Source organism: Eumetopias jubatus, unplaced genomic scaffold (genome assembly GCF_037043125.1).
Source record: "Eumetopias jubatus isolate StellerSeaLion01/CBP00866 unplaced genomic scaffold, mEumJub1_p1.0 scaffold_14, whole genome shotgun sequence".
NCBI lineage: Eukaryota > Metazoa > Chordata > Mammalia > Carnivora > Otariidae > Eumetopias > Eumetopias jubatus.
The window spans coordinates 71,363,928-71,381,421 of record NW_028274820.1 but is presented as its reverse complement, the minus strand read 5'-3'; the positions used below and the strand labels follow the sequence as shown (position 1 = coordinate 71,381,421).

Below are 17,494 nucleotides of genomic sequence, written 5' to 3'. Positions count from 1 at the left end.
CCACCCAGGCACCCTTGGACACTTAAAATATTTTGAAAACAAACAAAAATTACATTATAGATGAAAAATATTTTAGTAAAATATTGGACATCTAAGCCTCTTTTTCTTTTGGAATATGGTTGACACACAATGTTATATTAGTTTGAGGTATACAACTTAGTGATTAGATGAGTCTGTACCTTATGCTGTGCTCACCCCAGGTGTACCTACTGTCTGTGCTATTGCGCTGCTGTTGAAGTATCACTGACTGTACTCCGTATGCTCTGCTTTTATTCCTGTGATTTACTCGTACCATAAGCAGAGGCCTGTATTTCCCTCTCCCCTTCACCCATTTTGCCCAACCTTTCACTCCCCTCCCCTCTGGCAACCATCAGTTCTGTATTTATAGGTCTGATTCTGCTTTTTGTGTATTTATTCATTTTTTTTAAGATTCTATTTGTGAGTGGAATCATATGATATTTCTCTTTCTTAGTGTGACTTTTTTCACTTAGCATAATACCCTTGAGGTCCATCCGTGTTGTCTCAAATGGCACGATCCCATCCTTTCTTATGGCTGCATAATATTCCATTATGTATATATACTACATTTTCCTTATCCATTTGTCAATTGATGGACATGCAGGTTGCTTCTGTGTCTTAACTATTTTAAATTGTAAATAATGCTGCAATAAACACAGGGGTATATATATCCTTTTGAGTTAGTGTTTTTGTTTTCTTTGGGTAAATACCCAATAGTGGAGTTATTGGATCATATGGTATTTCTATTTTTAATTTTTTTGAGAGAGCTCCATACTCTTTTCCACAGTGGCTGTACCAATTTACATTTCCACCAACAGTGCATTGAGGATTCCTTTTTTTTCCCACATCCTCTCCAACACTTGTTGTTTCTTCTCTTTTTTATTTTAGCCTTTCAGACAAGTATGAGGTGATACCTCATTGTGGTTTTGATTTGCATTTTCCTAAGGATGAGTGATATTGAGCCTCTTTTTGTGTGCCTTTTGGCCATCTATATGTCTTCTTTGGAAAAATGTTTATTTAGGTTCTCTGCCTATTTTTAAATCATATTGTTTGGGTTTTTTGGTGTTGAGTTGTGTTGTTATTTATATATTTTGGATATTAATGCTTTATTGGATATATCATTTGCAAATATTTTCTTCCATTCAGTAGGTCATCTTTTTGTTTTGTTAATGGTTTCCTTTGCTGTGCAAAAGCTTTTTATTATGATATAGTCCCACTGGTTTATTTTTGCTTTTGTTTCCCCTGCCTTAGGAGATATACCTAGAAAAGTGTTGCTATGGCCAGTGGATATCTAGGCTTCTTAACGGGTTAAATGTGCTTAGAGTTCCTAAATAGATTAAGTGAATACATAAAATGACATTGCAGAGTAGATGTTCGGATTAAGAACACATCATAAATGTGCCAAAGATTAGATACCAGGATAAGTTGTTTGCAGTCTACACCAGATGTGACAAATATAGATAGTAACCTGTATTCAAAGAAGTGTTCCTATGTACACTGACTATAAATATGTAATGAAAGTCTATTTTTTTAATAACTTTTCTTCTCATTACTAAAATTATTGCAAGAATATGTAATTCTTTTTACTTCAAGGTATGTCACTATTCACAGGATGGTATGTTTTAGGAATAAACATTTTAAGAATATGAAGATAGTAGCTATATTAGAGATCATATGGCTAGGATGTAGAAGAACTAAGAGATGAGAAATTAAATGGGTTTCTACTAAATAGATTTGCGTTTTTAAGTTGAGACTTAATAGAGAGGTTAAAAAGTCAGACATTGGTTATCAACTGATAAGATTTTTATATGGCTATTTATATTTGAATTATGACCTCAAACTCAGGTATATTTCCTCTATAAAATCAAATCAGTCTGAGCAGTAGGTAGAAGAACCAGAGATACCTGGGTTCATATCCCAGCTTCACCATTTTCTAACTGTGAAACCTGGGATAAATAACTTAACCTTAACAGATCTTACTGTAAAATGAAGTTAATGGTGTCCACCCAACAAGGAATGAACTTGATAGTATAGTCAAAAATACTATAACTTACACCTTGTTCCATTCTGTAAATGTTGTCATAATGCCTTTTTTAAGCTTTATTAAGATGTAGTTGACATGCAAAAAATTGTACATATTTAAAGTATACAGCTGGTAAGTTTTGACCTATGTCTATATCTGTGCACCATCATCGCGATCAAGATAAATAACACGTCCATCACTCTCAAAAGTTTGCTTGTGCCCCACTCTCTTTCCTCCCTCCTGCCCCGCCTTACTACCTCATCCCCAGGCAACCACTGACCTGCTTTCTGTCTACAGATAAGTTTGCATTTCTAGAATTTTATATGAATGGAATCATACAGTACATAGTTACTCTTAGGGTTTTCTTTGATGGGGGGTGGTGACATTTTGACCTCTTTCCCTCAGTATAATTATTTGAGTTTCTTCATTGTTGTTGTGTGTATCAATAGTTCATTCTTTTTTAATGCTGAATGGTGTTACCTTATATGGATATACTACCGTTTGTTTATTCGTTCACCCTTTGGTGGACATTTGGGTTGTTTTTTGGTTTGGGCTTTTCTGTTCTATTTATCTGTTTTTTTCTGTTTTGACACCAATAACACAATAAGTCTTGAAGTCACATAGTATAAGTCCTTCAACTTTATTCTTTTTGAACAGTGTTTTGACTATTTCTTTTTTTTTTTTTAAGATTTTATTTATTTATTTGACAGAGAGAGACACAGTGAGAGAGGGAACACAAGTAGGGGGAGTGGGAGAGGGAGAAGCAGGCTTCCCGCGGAGCAGGGACCCCGATGCGGGCCTCGATCCCAGGACCCTGGGATCATGACCTGAGCCGAAGGCAGACGCTTAACGACTGAGCCACCCAGGCGCCCCTGTTTTGACTATTTCAAGTCCTTTACATTTCCACATGAATTTTAAAATCAGTTTGTCACTTTCTACCCCACAAGAGGCCTGATGTGATATTGATTGGGATTACCCTGAATCTGTATATCAATTTGAGGAGAATTGACATCTTAACAATATTAAATCTCCTAACCCGTGAACATAATATTCTATTTATTTAGGTCTTCTTTAATTATTCTCATCAGTGTTCTATGATTTTCAGTGTGCTGAGCTTTTGTCCTGTATATCACTAAGTACTTCCATGTTTCAGTGGTATTATAAATTATGTTATTGTAAATTTCAGTTTCTGATGACTCATTTCTCATCTGTAGAAGTAAAATTGATTTTGGTACGTTGATCTTATGTTCTGAGACATTGATTAATTCACTTGAGTAGTTCTAGTAGCTCATTTAGATTTGACAGCATTTTCTATGTATATAAATATATTGTCTGTGAATAAAGAGTTTTTTTATTCTTTCCAATGCATATCCCTTTATTTTGTTGTTTTATTGCACTGGCTAGAACCTTCAGTATAATGTTGAATAGAAGTGGTGTACTGTTTAAGCTTTGGAATGTCTGAAAAGTATTTTGTCTTTCTTTTTGAAATATTTTTTGCTGGGTAACACAGTCTTGATTGATTGATAGTTGTTTTTGTTCTTTCAGTGGTCTAAAGGTGTTGCTCCATGGTTTTCTAGCTTATGTTATTTCTAATGAGATATATCTCATCCTTATCTTTGTTCCTCTGTATGTAATGTGTCTTTTTTTCACTGACTGTTGTTAATATTTTCTCTTTATCTCTGGCTATTTTATTATAATGTACCTTTGTGTATTTTTTTCATGTTTCTTGTGCTTAGGAATTGTTGAAATTTTTTAATACCTAAGTTTATAGTTTTCAGAGAATCTGAAATTTTTCCCCTTATTTTTTCAATTACTTTTTCTATGCCCTCCTCCTCTTTGAGATCTCCAATTACATATATATTCTGCTACTTGAAGTTGTTCTATAGTTCACTGATGGTTTTTCTTTTATTTCCTTTTTTTTTTTTAATTTAATTTTGGAGAGTTTCTACTGTCTTCAGGTTCAGTAATCTTGTCTTCTGCAGATGTCTAATCTGCCATTAGTTCTATTAAGTAAATTTTCATCTCACACAATATAGTCTTCATCTCAATTTAGGTCTTTTGCTTTCTTTCATGTCTGAAGTTAACATGTTCAAACTTTCATACAGCTTCCTGAATATATAGACTACGGTAATAATAGCTATTTTAATGTCTTTTACTGCTAATTCTACTTATTTATGTCATTTCTGTGTCTGTTTTTATTGATTTTTTTTCCTCCTCATTTGCATCATTATTTTTTCCAGCTTCTTTGTATGCCTGGTAATTTTTTATTGAATGCCAGACATCGTGGATATTATGCTGTTGAAAATAGGTTTTTTAATTCCTAGAAGTATCTTTGAACTTCACTTCAGAATGAGGTTAAGTTTCTTAGGAACTATTTAATTGTTTCATATCTTGCTTATGAACTTTCTTAGGTAGGATCAGAGCAGCATTTATTCTAGGTGTAATTTTTCCCTGTTACTGAGAAAAGGTCTTTTTTAGTATTCTGATCCCCTGATATGGCAAGGTTTTTCCAGTCTTGCTGGTGAAAAAAAGATACTATTCCCAGTCTTGTGTGAGCACCAGGTGGTATTCTCTCATTCCTTTTGGCTTATTATTTTCCTAGCCTTGGATTGTTTCCTCACACACATGCACTAAAATATGAATCATTGTGCCCTTAAATTTTCCATATCTAGTGTTAAGTACCAAGAGTTTCTTTGTTCATTAACAAAGTATTATGTTGAGCTTAGAAGATAGATTTCTGCTAGCCTTTACTTGTTAGTTTCTTAAATATTTGTCTCACTAAGTGTGTGGAAATGATTATTTGCCATACTTGTGTGTTACAAATGTTTATCCTTATGCAAGAAGCCAACCTGCATCTTTGGTTACCCTGACCTGGTGATTAGGTAGCATCTCCAGACCTTCCTTGGCAGCTGGAAGGGATACATTTGACTTTCCTGACTTAGCTGCCTCTGTTAGAAAATCCCAATTATGAAAGCTTTCAATTTCTGATTTTACACGTGAGTCTATAGCCTCTTTACACGTAAATGCAAAAAAAAAAACAAACAAACAAAAAACAACCCCCACCAATTCCCAATTAAAGTATGTTTTTGTAAATTTACCATCAGTTACCACTGATTGCTTCTCCTGTTGTGTTCATATTGTTTTAAATGTTATTGTTCTCATTAAAAGTAGATAAATATTTTTGCTGAGCAAAAACCGTTGCATTAGAGCATAACTATTTTAAATTAGATGTACTTTGGGAAATGCAAGCAAGTGACAGCGATTTTATAGGTCTTCAAATCTATGCATGCTATTTTTTTCATTATTAATTTTTAAGAATGGACGTTTTGGGAGTCAATCACATAGCACCCAAACAAAAAAGGATCACAATTAAGCTATTTTTAAAAGGAGTTTGAAACCAACATTGTAATATATGGCTTTCTCTATACCCTGCCCATCAGCAGACCAGAACTCAAATGAGTTGGAGGAGATTGTGTAAATTCACAAATGGAGCAAGAGGTACAGGAAGAGCTTTGAAGTCAGAAAGACATATAGATAACTTCAGCTCCTCTACTTTTTAGTGATGTGACTTTGGGCAAGTCTTTTAGCCCACTGAACATACAATTTATTGTCTTTAAATAAATAGTATACCCCCTACCTCATAGCACTGATAATGAGGTTCAAATGACATACTGAATTAAGGTAGAGTAAATGCTCAGTGAATTGCCTTACCTCCTTTAAGTGTGTGAAATTAGTTTCCTAGTGAAAAGCTTCCACCCAAGTCAAACAAACAAACAAACAAATCTCCTAATTTGGAAATGCATATATACCAAGAAATTTGGACTATAATATTGTTACTTTAGATTTAAAGACTTCATAGAGTGACTTTAGATCCTAGTGGGTTTTTTTAAGTGTTCTATTTGAGGGCAGTCCAAAGTAAGTTACTGATGTTCATTTTTACTCTTAATAAAAAAAAATAAGCCTTTTTTTTTTTTTAAATTAGGGGGAGTTTGTGGCTTGTCTCCTGTCCTTATTACGACAAATGACAGATAGACATTATCAGCAACTTCTTGATAGTTTCAATACAAAGGAAGAATTAAGGGTAAGTGACTTTTTTTAATTTCCTATGTCTTTGTAGCTTTCCTTGTTCTCATCATCATTGTTAAGATAGTTCCTTGACAGTTGTTTTACCTGTTTGTGTTAAATTCTAAGCTGTTTTTTCTCACCTTCATCCACATACCTGACTATCTGTCTTGGCTCATTAAGATTTCAGCTACTCAAGCAAAGCAATTAACTTTTATTTTGTACAAAGATATAGGATTTGAAATACCATCAGCAAAATCCAATAAACTAAAACAGAATCACAGACCTAATGAGACAAAAGCAAATAGACTAACTCTAGTTAGGTGGACTTAGGAATATTGCCTTTATAGAAGGTAAAGGTGAATATATAAATACATTATCTGACTTGATCCCTCTAAAACCAAAATGAGGAGTTCTGGCTACAACGTTCTGACCCCAGAGAAACAGAGTTGTATTTGATATTCTCTATCAGCTACAGTCTAATCAATATGCTGTGCTAGTGTGACAGGCTGACATTAAATAGAAAATATTGATGCCAGGTTTATAAAAATTCAATCTTTGCTGAGATTTAGGAAGCTTCAGTGCTTCCTTCATGGTGTTCACTAAAACCTTAGAAGTTGATTGTCCTCAGTTGGAGGAATGACCTGTCATCTCTTCTCATTTACTTTTACTTCTCTTTCATCTCTTGAGTTTTCCAGACACATTCATATGTAAACCATCGTAATGGAAGGGGACTTACATGTCCGTGGTGGAGAATTACAGGACAGTAGGAACAGTCACGCTGAAATGTTTGCGTGACTGGAAGCCTTCACAGCACCTCAGGGGAAGACTTGTAGATTTTTTTTTTTAATATAGATCATGGATGGGGATCACTTATCTTTGATCTGGAAGATGTTGCATGACCTCAGAAGCATCTTTCAGTTACTTTGGAGTGGTTGACAAGCTGAATCATGAAACAAAGAATAGTTTGGGCAGATACAGTCTCTCTAGCAGAAAGTAAGTTGGCATATATCCATGCCTAAAAATATGTTTTTCATGTTTACTTTCAATCCTGAGTTTAGAATTAAAAACAGATAAAAGGCCTTAGAAAATGCCCACTCTACACACAGAAATCCATGTGGCTAAAAAGGAAGATAATTGTGCAGTCATTAACTTTCTTCAGAAGTTGAATATGTAAAACAGTTAAGGAACTAGGTTTTACGTAAGAAGCCTTTGACTTCGTGTTTCAAAATTTCCCCATAGGAAAGGCTACTTATTTTTACAGAGCCTGGGAATAAAAAATAGAGAAGCACACATTGAAAATCATGATTAATTTAATCTAGGTATTGAGTTTTATGCCTTATTATTCACATTAATAATAATAAAGCAGATGGAAGTCATGAATAAAGTGTTTTATGTGGCCTTTCCTCATTTCAGTCAGCCACACACCTTTTCACAATTTCCCACTTCAAAATTAACTGGGCCTTTGGGCCAGGAAAATTATTGAATGCTATTAATTACTTCATCTACCCTGTAAGCAATATCGATTGAGAAATTCAGGCAACTATTGGTTTTGTTATGTGGCCAGGTACAAATTGTCCAGTCCCTGTAGGGGGAGAAATCAGTCAAGTAATAGGCATTGACCCCACAGGTAGTGAACTCCCAGGGTAAGCCCATGGTGCTTTGCAGCATCTGGGAATTGCTGCCAACCTAAACTCATGACATGAGAAAAAGTCCCCCAAGAGGTCTCAGCTGAGAACTAAGAGATGAGTAGGAGTGTGCTGGGCTTACCTTTGGCTAGGACATTCAGATCTCTCAACTAAAATGATACCAGAATATGCTAACTGACAAAGCACTTTCTACACCACCTTTATAACAGTTACTCAAACCTGGAATGTTTTACTTTATTTGTTTTTTGTGAATCCCCAACCCCTAACTACTAGATTATAAGCTCCTTGGTGTGTGAAGCTTTGGCTGGTTCACTGCTGTATCCTCAGATCCCAGAACATGCTCACCACATTATAGGCACTCAAGAAACATTTGTTGATTGTTTAATAGAGTATGAGGAAGAGAGTTGTAAGACACAAGGCTCTCTGAATGTGTATGGATTTTATTTTGAGGACACTTGGACTCTGTGGAGGGTTTTAGGAAAGAGGGGAGAGCCATGATCCCATTTGAGTTAAGAAAAACCTGTCTGGTTGTGCTACTGAAAATGAATTAGCCAAGGTCAAACAGGAGGTAGAACCTTATAAAGGATCTGATGCAGTAGTCTGTGCTAGAAATGACTATGGCCTGAAAGTGAGATGATCATGATGGTAGATTCTAGGGACATTTAAGGAAGTTGAATTGGCAGGTCCTGGTGACTGAATTTATAAAAGAGGTGAAGTAGAAAGAAGAGTTGAAGATGACTCCCAGGCTCTTTGACAACTGGCCAGATGTTGGTGCCATTCACTGCATGGGGAACCCAGGAGATGTGGGTGTACAGGTTTGGGAGCAAACATAAATCCAGTTTCAGCTAGAATTCAGTCACCTGAGGGACATCAAAATGGAGATGTCTTATAGACAGTGTCTGAAGTTGAGGAGAGAAAGCTGGGCTGCAGATATAGATTTGGAAATTGTCATTTATATCAATGGGAGTAGATGGGAACATCCAAGGAGAGTGTAGAGTATGTAACTGAAGGGATCTGAGTAGAATCCAAGCATCAAAGAAGAAGTGTTGGACACTGCTTGCTACTGCAAGGAGGTGAGGTAAGATCCTCAAAGGGTCCTTTAATATTGTTGCTGAACTCGATGAGCAATTTCAGTGCAATGGTGAGAAGCCAAGCTGTCATGAATTGAGGAATGAAACAGAAAAAGATGCAGTAGATGTATAACATGTTCCAAGAAAAGGAGGATAAGGTGTCTACTGACAGAGAACTTTGGATATCATGGGAATATTTATAATGGAGGAGACTTAAGCATGTTCAAATAGGAACGATTCGAGCTGGTAGAGGAGAAGCTGAAGGTGTAAGGAAGAAGTGCAGAGGGTAGTGAGGTTCCCTGAGAAGGCAGCAGGAGGAGACAGAAGTAGCCTTAACTGGAGGAAGATCATTTTCCCAGTGTAAGAGTGGAAGGGGAGTAACTGGGGGGAAGGCAAGCTAAAGGTCACTTATTTTATTAAAAGCTAATTAGTCATCTGGTTTTAATCTGTATTTTGAAAGTTCAGAGGTCACCTTTTAACAGATCCATTTTTCTTGTTCTCATTTTTCTTCAAAGCCAAATACCCCTGTTTTTGCTACTAAAACCTACATTACAAGATCTTTCAAAGGTAGTAACACTGGTCCACAGTCCCTTATGCAAAGTCCTTACTAGCACGTGTATTTTAGAAATTAAAAGCTTTTGACATTTCAGGAAGATAATGTGGTGCACATACTGTGTATGATATAGGACCTCCAGTAGGTTTTGGGATAGCCACTCTAATTAAATATCTTACTATTTCTGCAGTCAAAAAATATTCACTCTAAGTGGGATTAAACAAAAACTGAATAGTTCAGGTCAGGTTTTGCTGCCAAATGGATTATAAAACCGAATTTTTAGAATACTTTGAGATTTTACTTTTGTAGTAAAGAAACTGAGGACCTCTAACAGCAAACACTTAAATAAAACTTTGTACATGCAAGGTACTGTTCTAAAAGACTGATTCATATAACTCATTTAATCCTCAACCCCCTGAGGTAGGCACTATTATGATTTTATTACAAATTCAATTATTTGATTCAACAGACATCTATTGAGCACCTTGGCTAGGCATTGGGGATATCAAGACTAATAAAACAATCTCTCTTAATGCTTTAATGTTAAGAGCATCTAAATTGTTATAAATGAGTGTGACGTATATAAACAACAGTGATGGTGGCTGACAGTTATAGATTACCTCCTCACCCCCACCCCCACTGCCATGGGCCATGCAGTGCTAAACACTTTTCCTGCAGTGCCTCATTTTACTCCCCGCTAACCTCCTCCAAACTCTTTCCACCCCCGCAAGGAAGTAATTGAGAGGGCCTGGAATTCTATTAACATCTGAGCTCTTTGCTCAGGCAGCTAAACTCAGCTTTTTCTTATACTTTAATGAAGTTTGTTCAACCAAAATCTTTGCCATCAAATTGCATAAAATTTCATTTGTCAACTCTTTAAAAAGTAATAAGGCAGTTCCAGTCATGAAGTGGGCATAAAAGGCCAAATTAATGGAAGGAGAGTTACTTGGTTTTGTTTTTTTTTTTTTGTATCTACCTTTAGGTTAGAAACGGAATATATAATATATAAGGGAACTGCATACAAGTAAAGGTACAGCTTAATAAAGTGGTATTTAATGGAAAATTATAACTGATACTGGGATTAGACCTTAAAACTCCCATTTTACCTACTGGTTAAAAGTCATAAAGTATGTCCCTCTCCCCTCCACACACATGTATTCTATCCCCAGAGGTAGCTACTGGTGATACATAAGGTTGTCCTCACAGACTATTTTTTATGATATATACATACACATTTTTAATGGGAATCCTACTATTCATATTAGTTGCACTTTTTCACACAATAATATGTCATGAATATTGTAGATATCACTGTATCATTTCTTCCTCCAAATTGCACTTTATGGATGCTAATAATTTAATCATTCCCCTTTTGCTGGGCATTCAGGATGTTTCTGACTTTTGCCAAGAGAAAGGGTAGTGCAGGGAACATCATGACCCACATGGCTCTATGGACTTGTGCCCTTATTGCTGTAGAATGAATTCCTGGAAGTCGAACTAATAGATCATGGAATATATGGATTTTAAATCTTCCTTGATACTGAGAAATTATATGTTGAGATGTTCCAATTAATATTTTTGTTGTTCTTTATCCCTGGCACTGCTAAAAAAGCACTGCTTTTTTCTTTCTTCTTATCAGTTCAAAGAAAGATATTGGCCAAGCATTTCACAGTAGTTCTCTAAATGAAATGAAAATGAAAACAAATTTTGCAAGTATGGAGTTCTTGGTGTTTTAATTCCGTTCTTGCTTGAAGAATCAGGATGTCTCCAGGGTTACTGTTGGAGTGGCTCCTGGCATTTTGAACAGTATGCCATTTCTTCTCCTGGGTCCTCAGGTGCTCTGTGTGAGTGGTGTGAGTCACAATGTCAACAGGACTATGTAGGAGCAAGGACCAGAGGGCTGGTACTCTGCATTGTGTAGCCCTTTCCTTCCTTGGAACATGGCAGTATTTTAGAAATGAACAAAGGCAAAGACCAGGAAGTGATTCGAGCTGTTTCTTTTCTTTTTTCTCCTTCTGTAGTCAGTAATGTTTTATTATACCCCCACCTTCTGCTGAGGGCTAAGGTTTTGTCCATATCCATGGTATTTCTTGTACATGGAAAGCACTGAGGCTCCTGTTCTTTGTTTTTGTTTTTAAAGATTTTATTTATTGATTCATGAGAGACAGAGGGAGAGAGAGAGGGAGAGAGAGAAGCAGAGGGAGAAGCAGGCTCCCAAGGAGCAGGGAGCCCGATGCGGGACTCGATCCCAGGACCCTGGGATCATGACCTGAGCCGAAGGCAGATGCTTAACCGACTGAGCCACCCAGTTGCCCCCAATGCAATATGATTTTTTATTTTTTTTATTTTTAAAAATTTTTTTAAGATTTATTTATTTGACAGAGAGAGACACAGTGAGAGAGGGAACACAAGCAGGGGGAGAGGGAGAGGGAGAAGCAGGCTTCCCGCGGAGCAGGGAGCCCGATGCGGGACTTGATCCCAGGACCCTGGGACCATGACCTGAGCCGAAGGCGGACGCTTGACCATCTGAGCCACCCGGGTGCCCCTGTTCTTTGTTGATTATGACTTTTCATATAGAACTGTGAGAACCCTACTTTAAGCAGGAGGTTATATACCTGTTCTGGAAGTTAAGTACAGCACTATTACAGCCTTTCATTGTCTCCCATGTACTGGCCCCCTAGCCTTGAAAAATCATATCTGATCAAGTAACAGTCCAACTTGAAAACCCTGAGGACTTCACATTATTGCAGGACAGGACCCAGTCTCTGCCAAGTAACCCCTGTCCGCAGTGGACCCTCCATCGTCATTATCCCCCATCCTCGTCCAAACCCCTTTCATGACAGCCAGTTAAACTTACTTGCGTATTCCAGACCAACCATACAGTTTTTAATTCCTCTGAATCATTTTTTTTGTGTCTCCCTGAAATGCCTATTCTACCATTACTCACTCACTTGAATTGCTTAATTTTACCCCCGATTAATCCTTCCCTGATTTCAGCTCGTGCTGTAAAATCCAGCTCAGGAATCACTTTCTTTATGAAGTGTTCAGAGAATATGGTGCCCCCGCACCCCCACTCTTCCCCACCTTCTGTGATAGCACCCAACAATGCATTCTAAATGTTGTTTCCCTGGATCCTTGGTGACTGTGCTCTTTGAGAGTAGGGACCATGTCTTTGTGTCCCAAGCACAGAGCCTAGAACAATATATCTCTGTTGAATGAAACAACCCTCTTAATAAATGTCTGCATACCTCACAAACCATCTTTTTCTGTACAGTTATTTCAACTTAGAGCCTTTATTTTATTATAAAAAATAGTTCTCTAGCTCTCAAAGACTGAAGACCACTTGGGAGTTATTTTTGCATAACGTGCTTAGATATTCAACTTTAAGGTTATGAATTTCAATGTGATAATTGAATTAACACCCTTTAATTGAATTCAAGCCCCATACCAAGGATGTTACACATTTGAAATTTGTAGAAAATTTTTTAAGATAATATTTGACTATAAGTGAAGGAAATGTGTTCCTAGAAGGCTCTGTCCCTGGCATTGCTTTTGTTATAAGGTGACCATGTCTTGGTCTATCTGCTTATGTCGTGATGCTTTCTTTTCTTGAGTTCTTAACTCATGTTTCATGATCTCAGAATACCTCCTCCTGTGTCTCACTAATTCTGTTGCATCAGCTTCATTCTGTCTTGTGCTATGCTGATACCACGGTATCCTGTATAAACACAAAGCCAATTTTTTGTACAATATAGTCAGGAAATGAGTGAAAAACAAATTTAATCCTCTCACGCCTCTGCCTAAAGCCCCTCACTGCCTTATATTGCCCTCAGGATAAATTTCCCCATTTCTTGCCACTCCCCATTGCAGTCCAGGCAGCCCTGTGTCATCTCTTGCCTTTAAGGCATGCTGTTGCTCTTCCCTCTCCATGGAATACCTGGTCCTCAGACTTATCCTCACTTGCAGCGCATGCATAGATCCGTGTGGTTTTTAGATTAGCATTCAGCTCTCCCGCCAAACTGTACACTCCGTTTAGGGCAAGCATTCCATTCAACTTACTGTGGAATGACATGTCACAGACACTCCATAAATATTCTTGCATGAATAAATAAAAGAATGTATCTTACCCCACTAGGTGTCCCCAGCATCTAACACAGTGCCTGGTACGTAATGAAGCACTCAATATTTATGAATGAATAAATGTTAGTGATTATTTCTAAAATCATAAAAAATTGCTCTTGCTTTCTTTTCTATTTGAGTATGGCCCTTTTTACTGTTGTGGTTTTCACATGAACTTCCTTACTTGAACCTCTTGCACTGCAGAAAAAAGTGCTTCTGTAAAGTACCACCTCACTGTTTCTTTTTCTATTTTGAACCCTGATTTGAATAAAACTAGTAATGCAGTTAAGTTACCATGTTGTGCTATTTGAAGTAAACAAACAAAGAAGAAACTGCTCCCAGGCTACCAATTTTAAAATAGTGGCATATGAAACACTTATTTCTTGCTATCCAAATAGGAATATTATTATAGCAATGTTCTTGTTTTAAATTATGGTGAAGATGTGTTAGTTATTGTTATGTGTGCAAAATAATTTCGTATATATGTATGCAGAAGCACACATTCAGTGAAATGATGAGAGCTGAAAAGTACTTAGGGCAGACGGGGAAACAGCGGTGGATTTGGGGAGGACAGACAGAGGGCTGTTGAAGAATCCAGAATTCAGGTATTAGTGCTTTAAAATACTGGAACTGAGTTTGAATGAAACCAGTAGCATGGCAGCTGATAGTAAATCCTTGCAGAGCTCAGTCACATGATGGGAGTGCCACAGTAGAAGGTGTTTATGTTACCCTCTGATGAAACATTAGCCTACAGCTGAGAAATAAGAAAAAAACATTTGTCTAGTATAATAATAGATGAATGATCATACTGACTTTTCAAAATCACGTCTCACTACAAGGGACCTTAAAGGCTCCATAGTTTCCAAGGATGAGAGCTCAGTTCTGGAGAGGTTAAATAAACTGCCAAGGTCGATGGGCTTGTTCATTGCCAAGTCAGGATTAAAATCTTGATTTTCTGATTTTCACTGAAATGGCTTTTCATTGTCATTGTAAAATTGCCACAATGCGTTGGATTCTATAAAGGTAGATGAAACTTGCATGGGTACTGCAGAAAGCTATTTGAGACACTAAAAAGTTTTCTTAGGGGAAGCAAGGGTTTCTGGCACTATGTGGGCGTTGGCCCAGTGTCGCACGCCGCCACACCTTTGATTTTGTGAGATAAGTGGGAATAAGAAAATAAGATGGCACAGAAACAGATGGTCTGTCCCCAGCTCCTACACCTGGAATAACTTTCCCTTTAACCCCAGCCCTACAAAAGAAGAGCAACCAAAGTTGCCAGCCCAGAAGGTAGATGTCTTGCCTGGTATAACCAGTTTTTCAGACAGTTCTTTCTCTGTGCATCTTCCATCACTCTCTCCTACCCCCCAACCCCCATACACACACCCATTGCTAAGGGTGCTACCTCCAATTTCCGATTCCCTAAAAGTCGTGAGGGGAAAAGATGAAATTTCAATATTTTAGAAATGAAACTATTCCTAAGTCACTGTATACTATGAGAAGTGATTCCCCATCTTCAGGATTTTTTTTAAAACATCTATCTAAGCAAGCGCCACCAGATAGGAAACTGAAGTAGGATATAATTCTTTGAAAAGTAAATGCAGACATCTATTTTTGCAGGGATTATATATGTTCATGTCTGGAAAACCCAAAAGAATGAACTGAAAAACTTTTTTGAAACAAGTTTTAGAAATGCATTAAGAAGGGTTTCTCACCGTTTTAGTATGCTAATGACCTACTTTCCCAAGAGGGGGCTGGAATGTGAGGGATTTCCCCAAATTGTCTGACCTGCAGTAGAATTCATTTGGGAAACTCTTTGTCTGGTGATTCTGCCTACATGGGAAGTGTCGTTTAAAGGCAAATGACCTAGTGGGCATATTTCCACATGGCACATACTACACATATCAACGTATGTGTGTTGATGCCAAAGAAGCTAAAATAAATTCGTGTCAAAATATTTATGGGCTTGATCAAAGCTGTTAGAGTATGTTAAACACACACACACACACACACACACACACACACACACACACACACACAGAGCTACCACATGTTTCTTATATTTTCAGATTCTTTCTATCTTCTGATGATATGAATGACAACCATAATCTTCTATTCAAGCAGCTTACATGTTTCACATAATGTGTTGCTGGGTTTCATAAATAAAACTCGTGTGTGTTTTTTTTTTTTAATTAAGCAGCACCATACTGTTGCTTTCAATCAGATTGGTAGATATATTTTCCTAGCATTGCTTGAGGTTATCAACAAATCTTTTAAGTTTTCTAGTTAACAAATCTAAACTAGACTGAGGCAATCTCTTTCTGATTGGGCATGCTTTATGTCATTCAGTACATGTAGTATATCGTCTCCTTGAGTCCCCTTTAAGTGTGATATGCTGCAGCGTTTGGGGCCCTATCACTTGAAATGTTTTAAGAAGAGATATTTCTGTGTCTGGCAGTAGCTTCTTGTCAAGAATGTTTCTAGGTGATCAGTTTAAAGATAACATCTCAGTAAATACCGCTGCCCTCTGGCATGGCATCTCTGAATAATTCCTTGACACCGTCGTAGCTATGAAGCACTCACCACTGGGCTCAGCTTAGCACACATCCTTATTTGAGTGTATTCTACATAGCACATTCAGATTCTGTAAACCTGCATGCATAACATTAATGCTGCATCCTCAGAATGCCCTCGAAGAAACCTGGGTGTTTGCTTAAAATGCTTTTTAATGAACATAACTTTCTAAATTTTGACACCTACTTAATAGGAAGATCTGTTGATCGTTCTCTCGCTATGAAAAGTTCTGATGTTGAGGACACTATAATAAAAGAAAGAATGTATTTGCCTGTTAATCTTCAACTATCAGTCTTCCCCTTTATTTATAAAATCTAAATGTTTAGAGTTTGTAAAGAGGAATGAAAGGTCATCTCCACCGTGTATGAGAAAGAAAAGGAAAAGAGAACATTTGGGAAGGGTAGCAAACCAGTGGGTGTTGAGAATAGAATGGTGATGATTCCTTCTCCTGGTGAGCTATGGAAGCATGGCTTCCTTCTCTGTAGTTGCTTTGGAAATGGCAACAACAGTGCTGTGTGTGTGTGTGTGTGTGTGTGTGTGTGTGTGTGTGTGTGCATTGACAGTTAAAATAACTCAGTAAAATGATCTGTTTCCTCCCTATCCAAGGATTTCCTGCTACAGATATTTACTGTGTTCCGGATATTGATACGCCCAGAGATGTTTCCAAAGGACTGGACTGTTATGCGCTTGGTGGCTAACAAGTAAGACGTTTAAGTTGATCATGATTGCAGCTCATTATATGGAGGAGAGGAGATACAAAAATGATTTTTCTAGTTTGATCTCAAGTTTGAAATCTTCAAATCCTGAGATTCTTTTTCTTTGTCTCTGAATTAACTTCTCTCATTTAAAAAAAATATATATTACTATTTGTTTTAAACAGGTGATACATTAACATAGTTCAAAAATCAAACAATATAAGAAGAGCGTACGTTGAAAAAACCCCTTCCCATCTACTGTATTTATTCCTTACCCCCAGCCTGTAGTTACCACTTTTATTAGCATCTTACGTGACCTTCCAGTGTTCTTTTATACAGAGCCTGGCAGGTAGCATAACATATACACTATTTTGCACTTTGCTCTTTCACTTAAAAATCCTGGCAGTCTTTCCACATTAATCCATAGAAAGCCCCTCATTCATTTATGTTTCTTTTTTTCTTTTATGGGCATATAATGTTCTATTGAATTGGTGTACCATCATTTATTTAACCAGCCCTGTTGCTAGACACTTGAGTCCTTTCTAATCTTTCTTAATTCATTTTAACTCAGCAGGATACATTAAGCATCTACCATGTGCTCAGCACTGGGGATAAGATATGACTCCTGAGTTGGACACATGAAGATTGAAGTTCCTTTTATGCAGCCAAGGGATATAGCCAGTAGAGAACTGAAAATAATGCTCTCAGCAAAATTTGGAACTAGAGAAGACATT

General features: G+C 37.1%; 1 protein-coding gene across 8 annotated transcripts in view; it reads left to right on the top strand.

Annotated features, from left to right (window-relative positions):
• DOCK4 (dedicator of cytokinesis 4) overlaps positions 1-17,494 on the top strand; it is a 421,803-nt gene that overhangs the window by 315,307 nt on the left and 89,002 nt on the right. For all 8 annotated transcript variants that reach the window (XM_088018529.1, XM_028104818.2, XM_088018530.1 and 5 more), the window contains 2 exons: positions 6,024-6,122; positions 16,672-16,766. In XM_088018529.1, the coding sequence (XP_087874655.1) occupies positions 6,024-6,122; positions 16,672-16,766 (194 nt within the window). The remainder of the gene's footprint in view (positions 1-6,023; positions 6,123-16,671; positions 16,767-17,494) is intronic.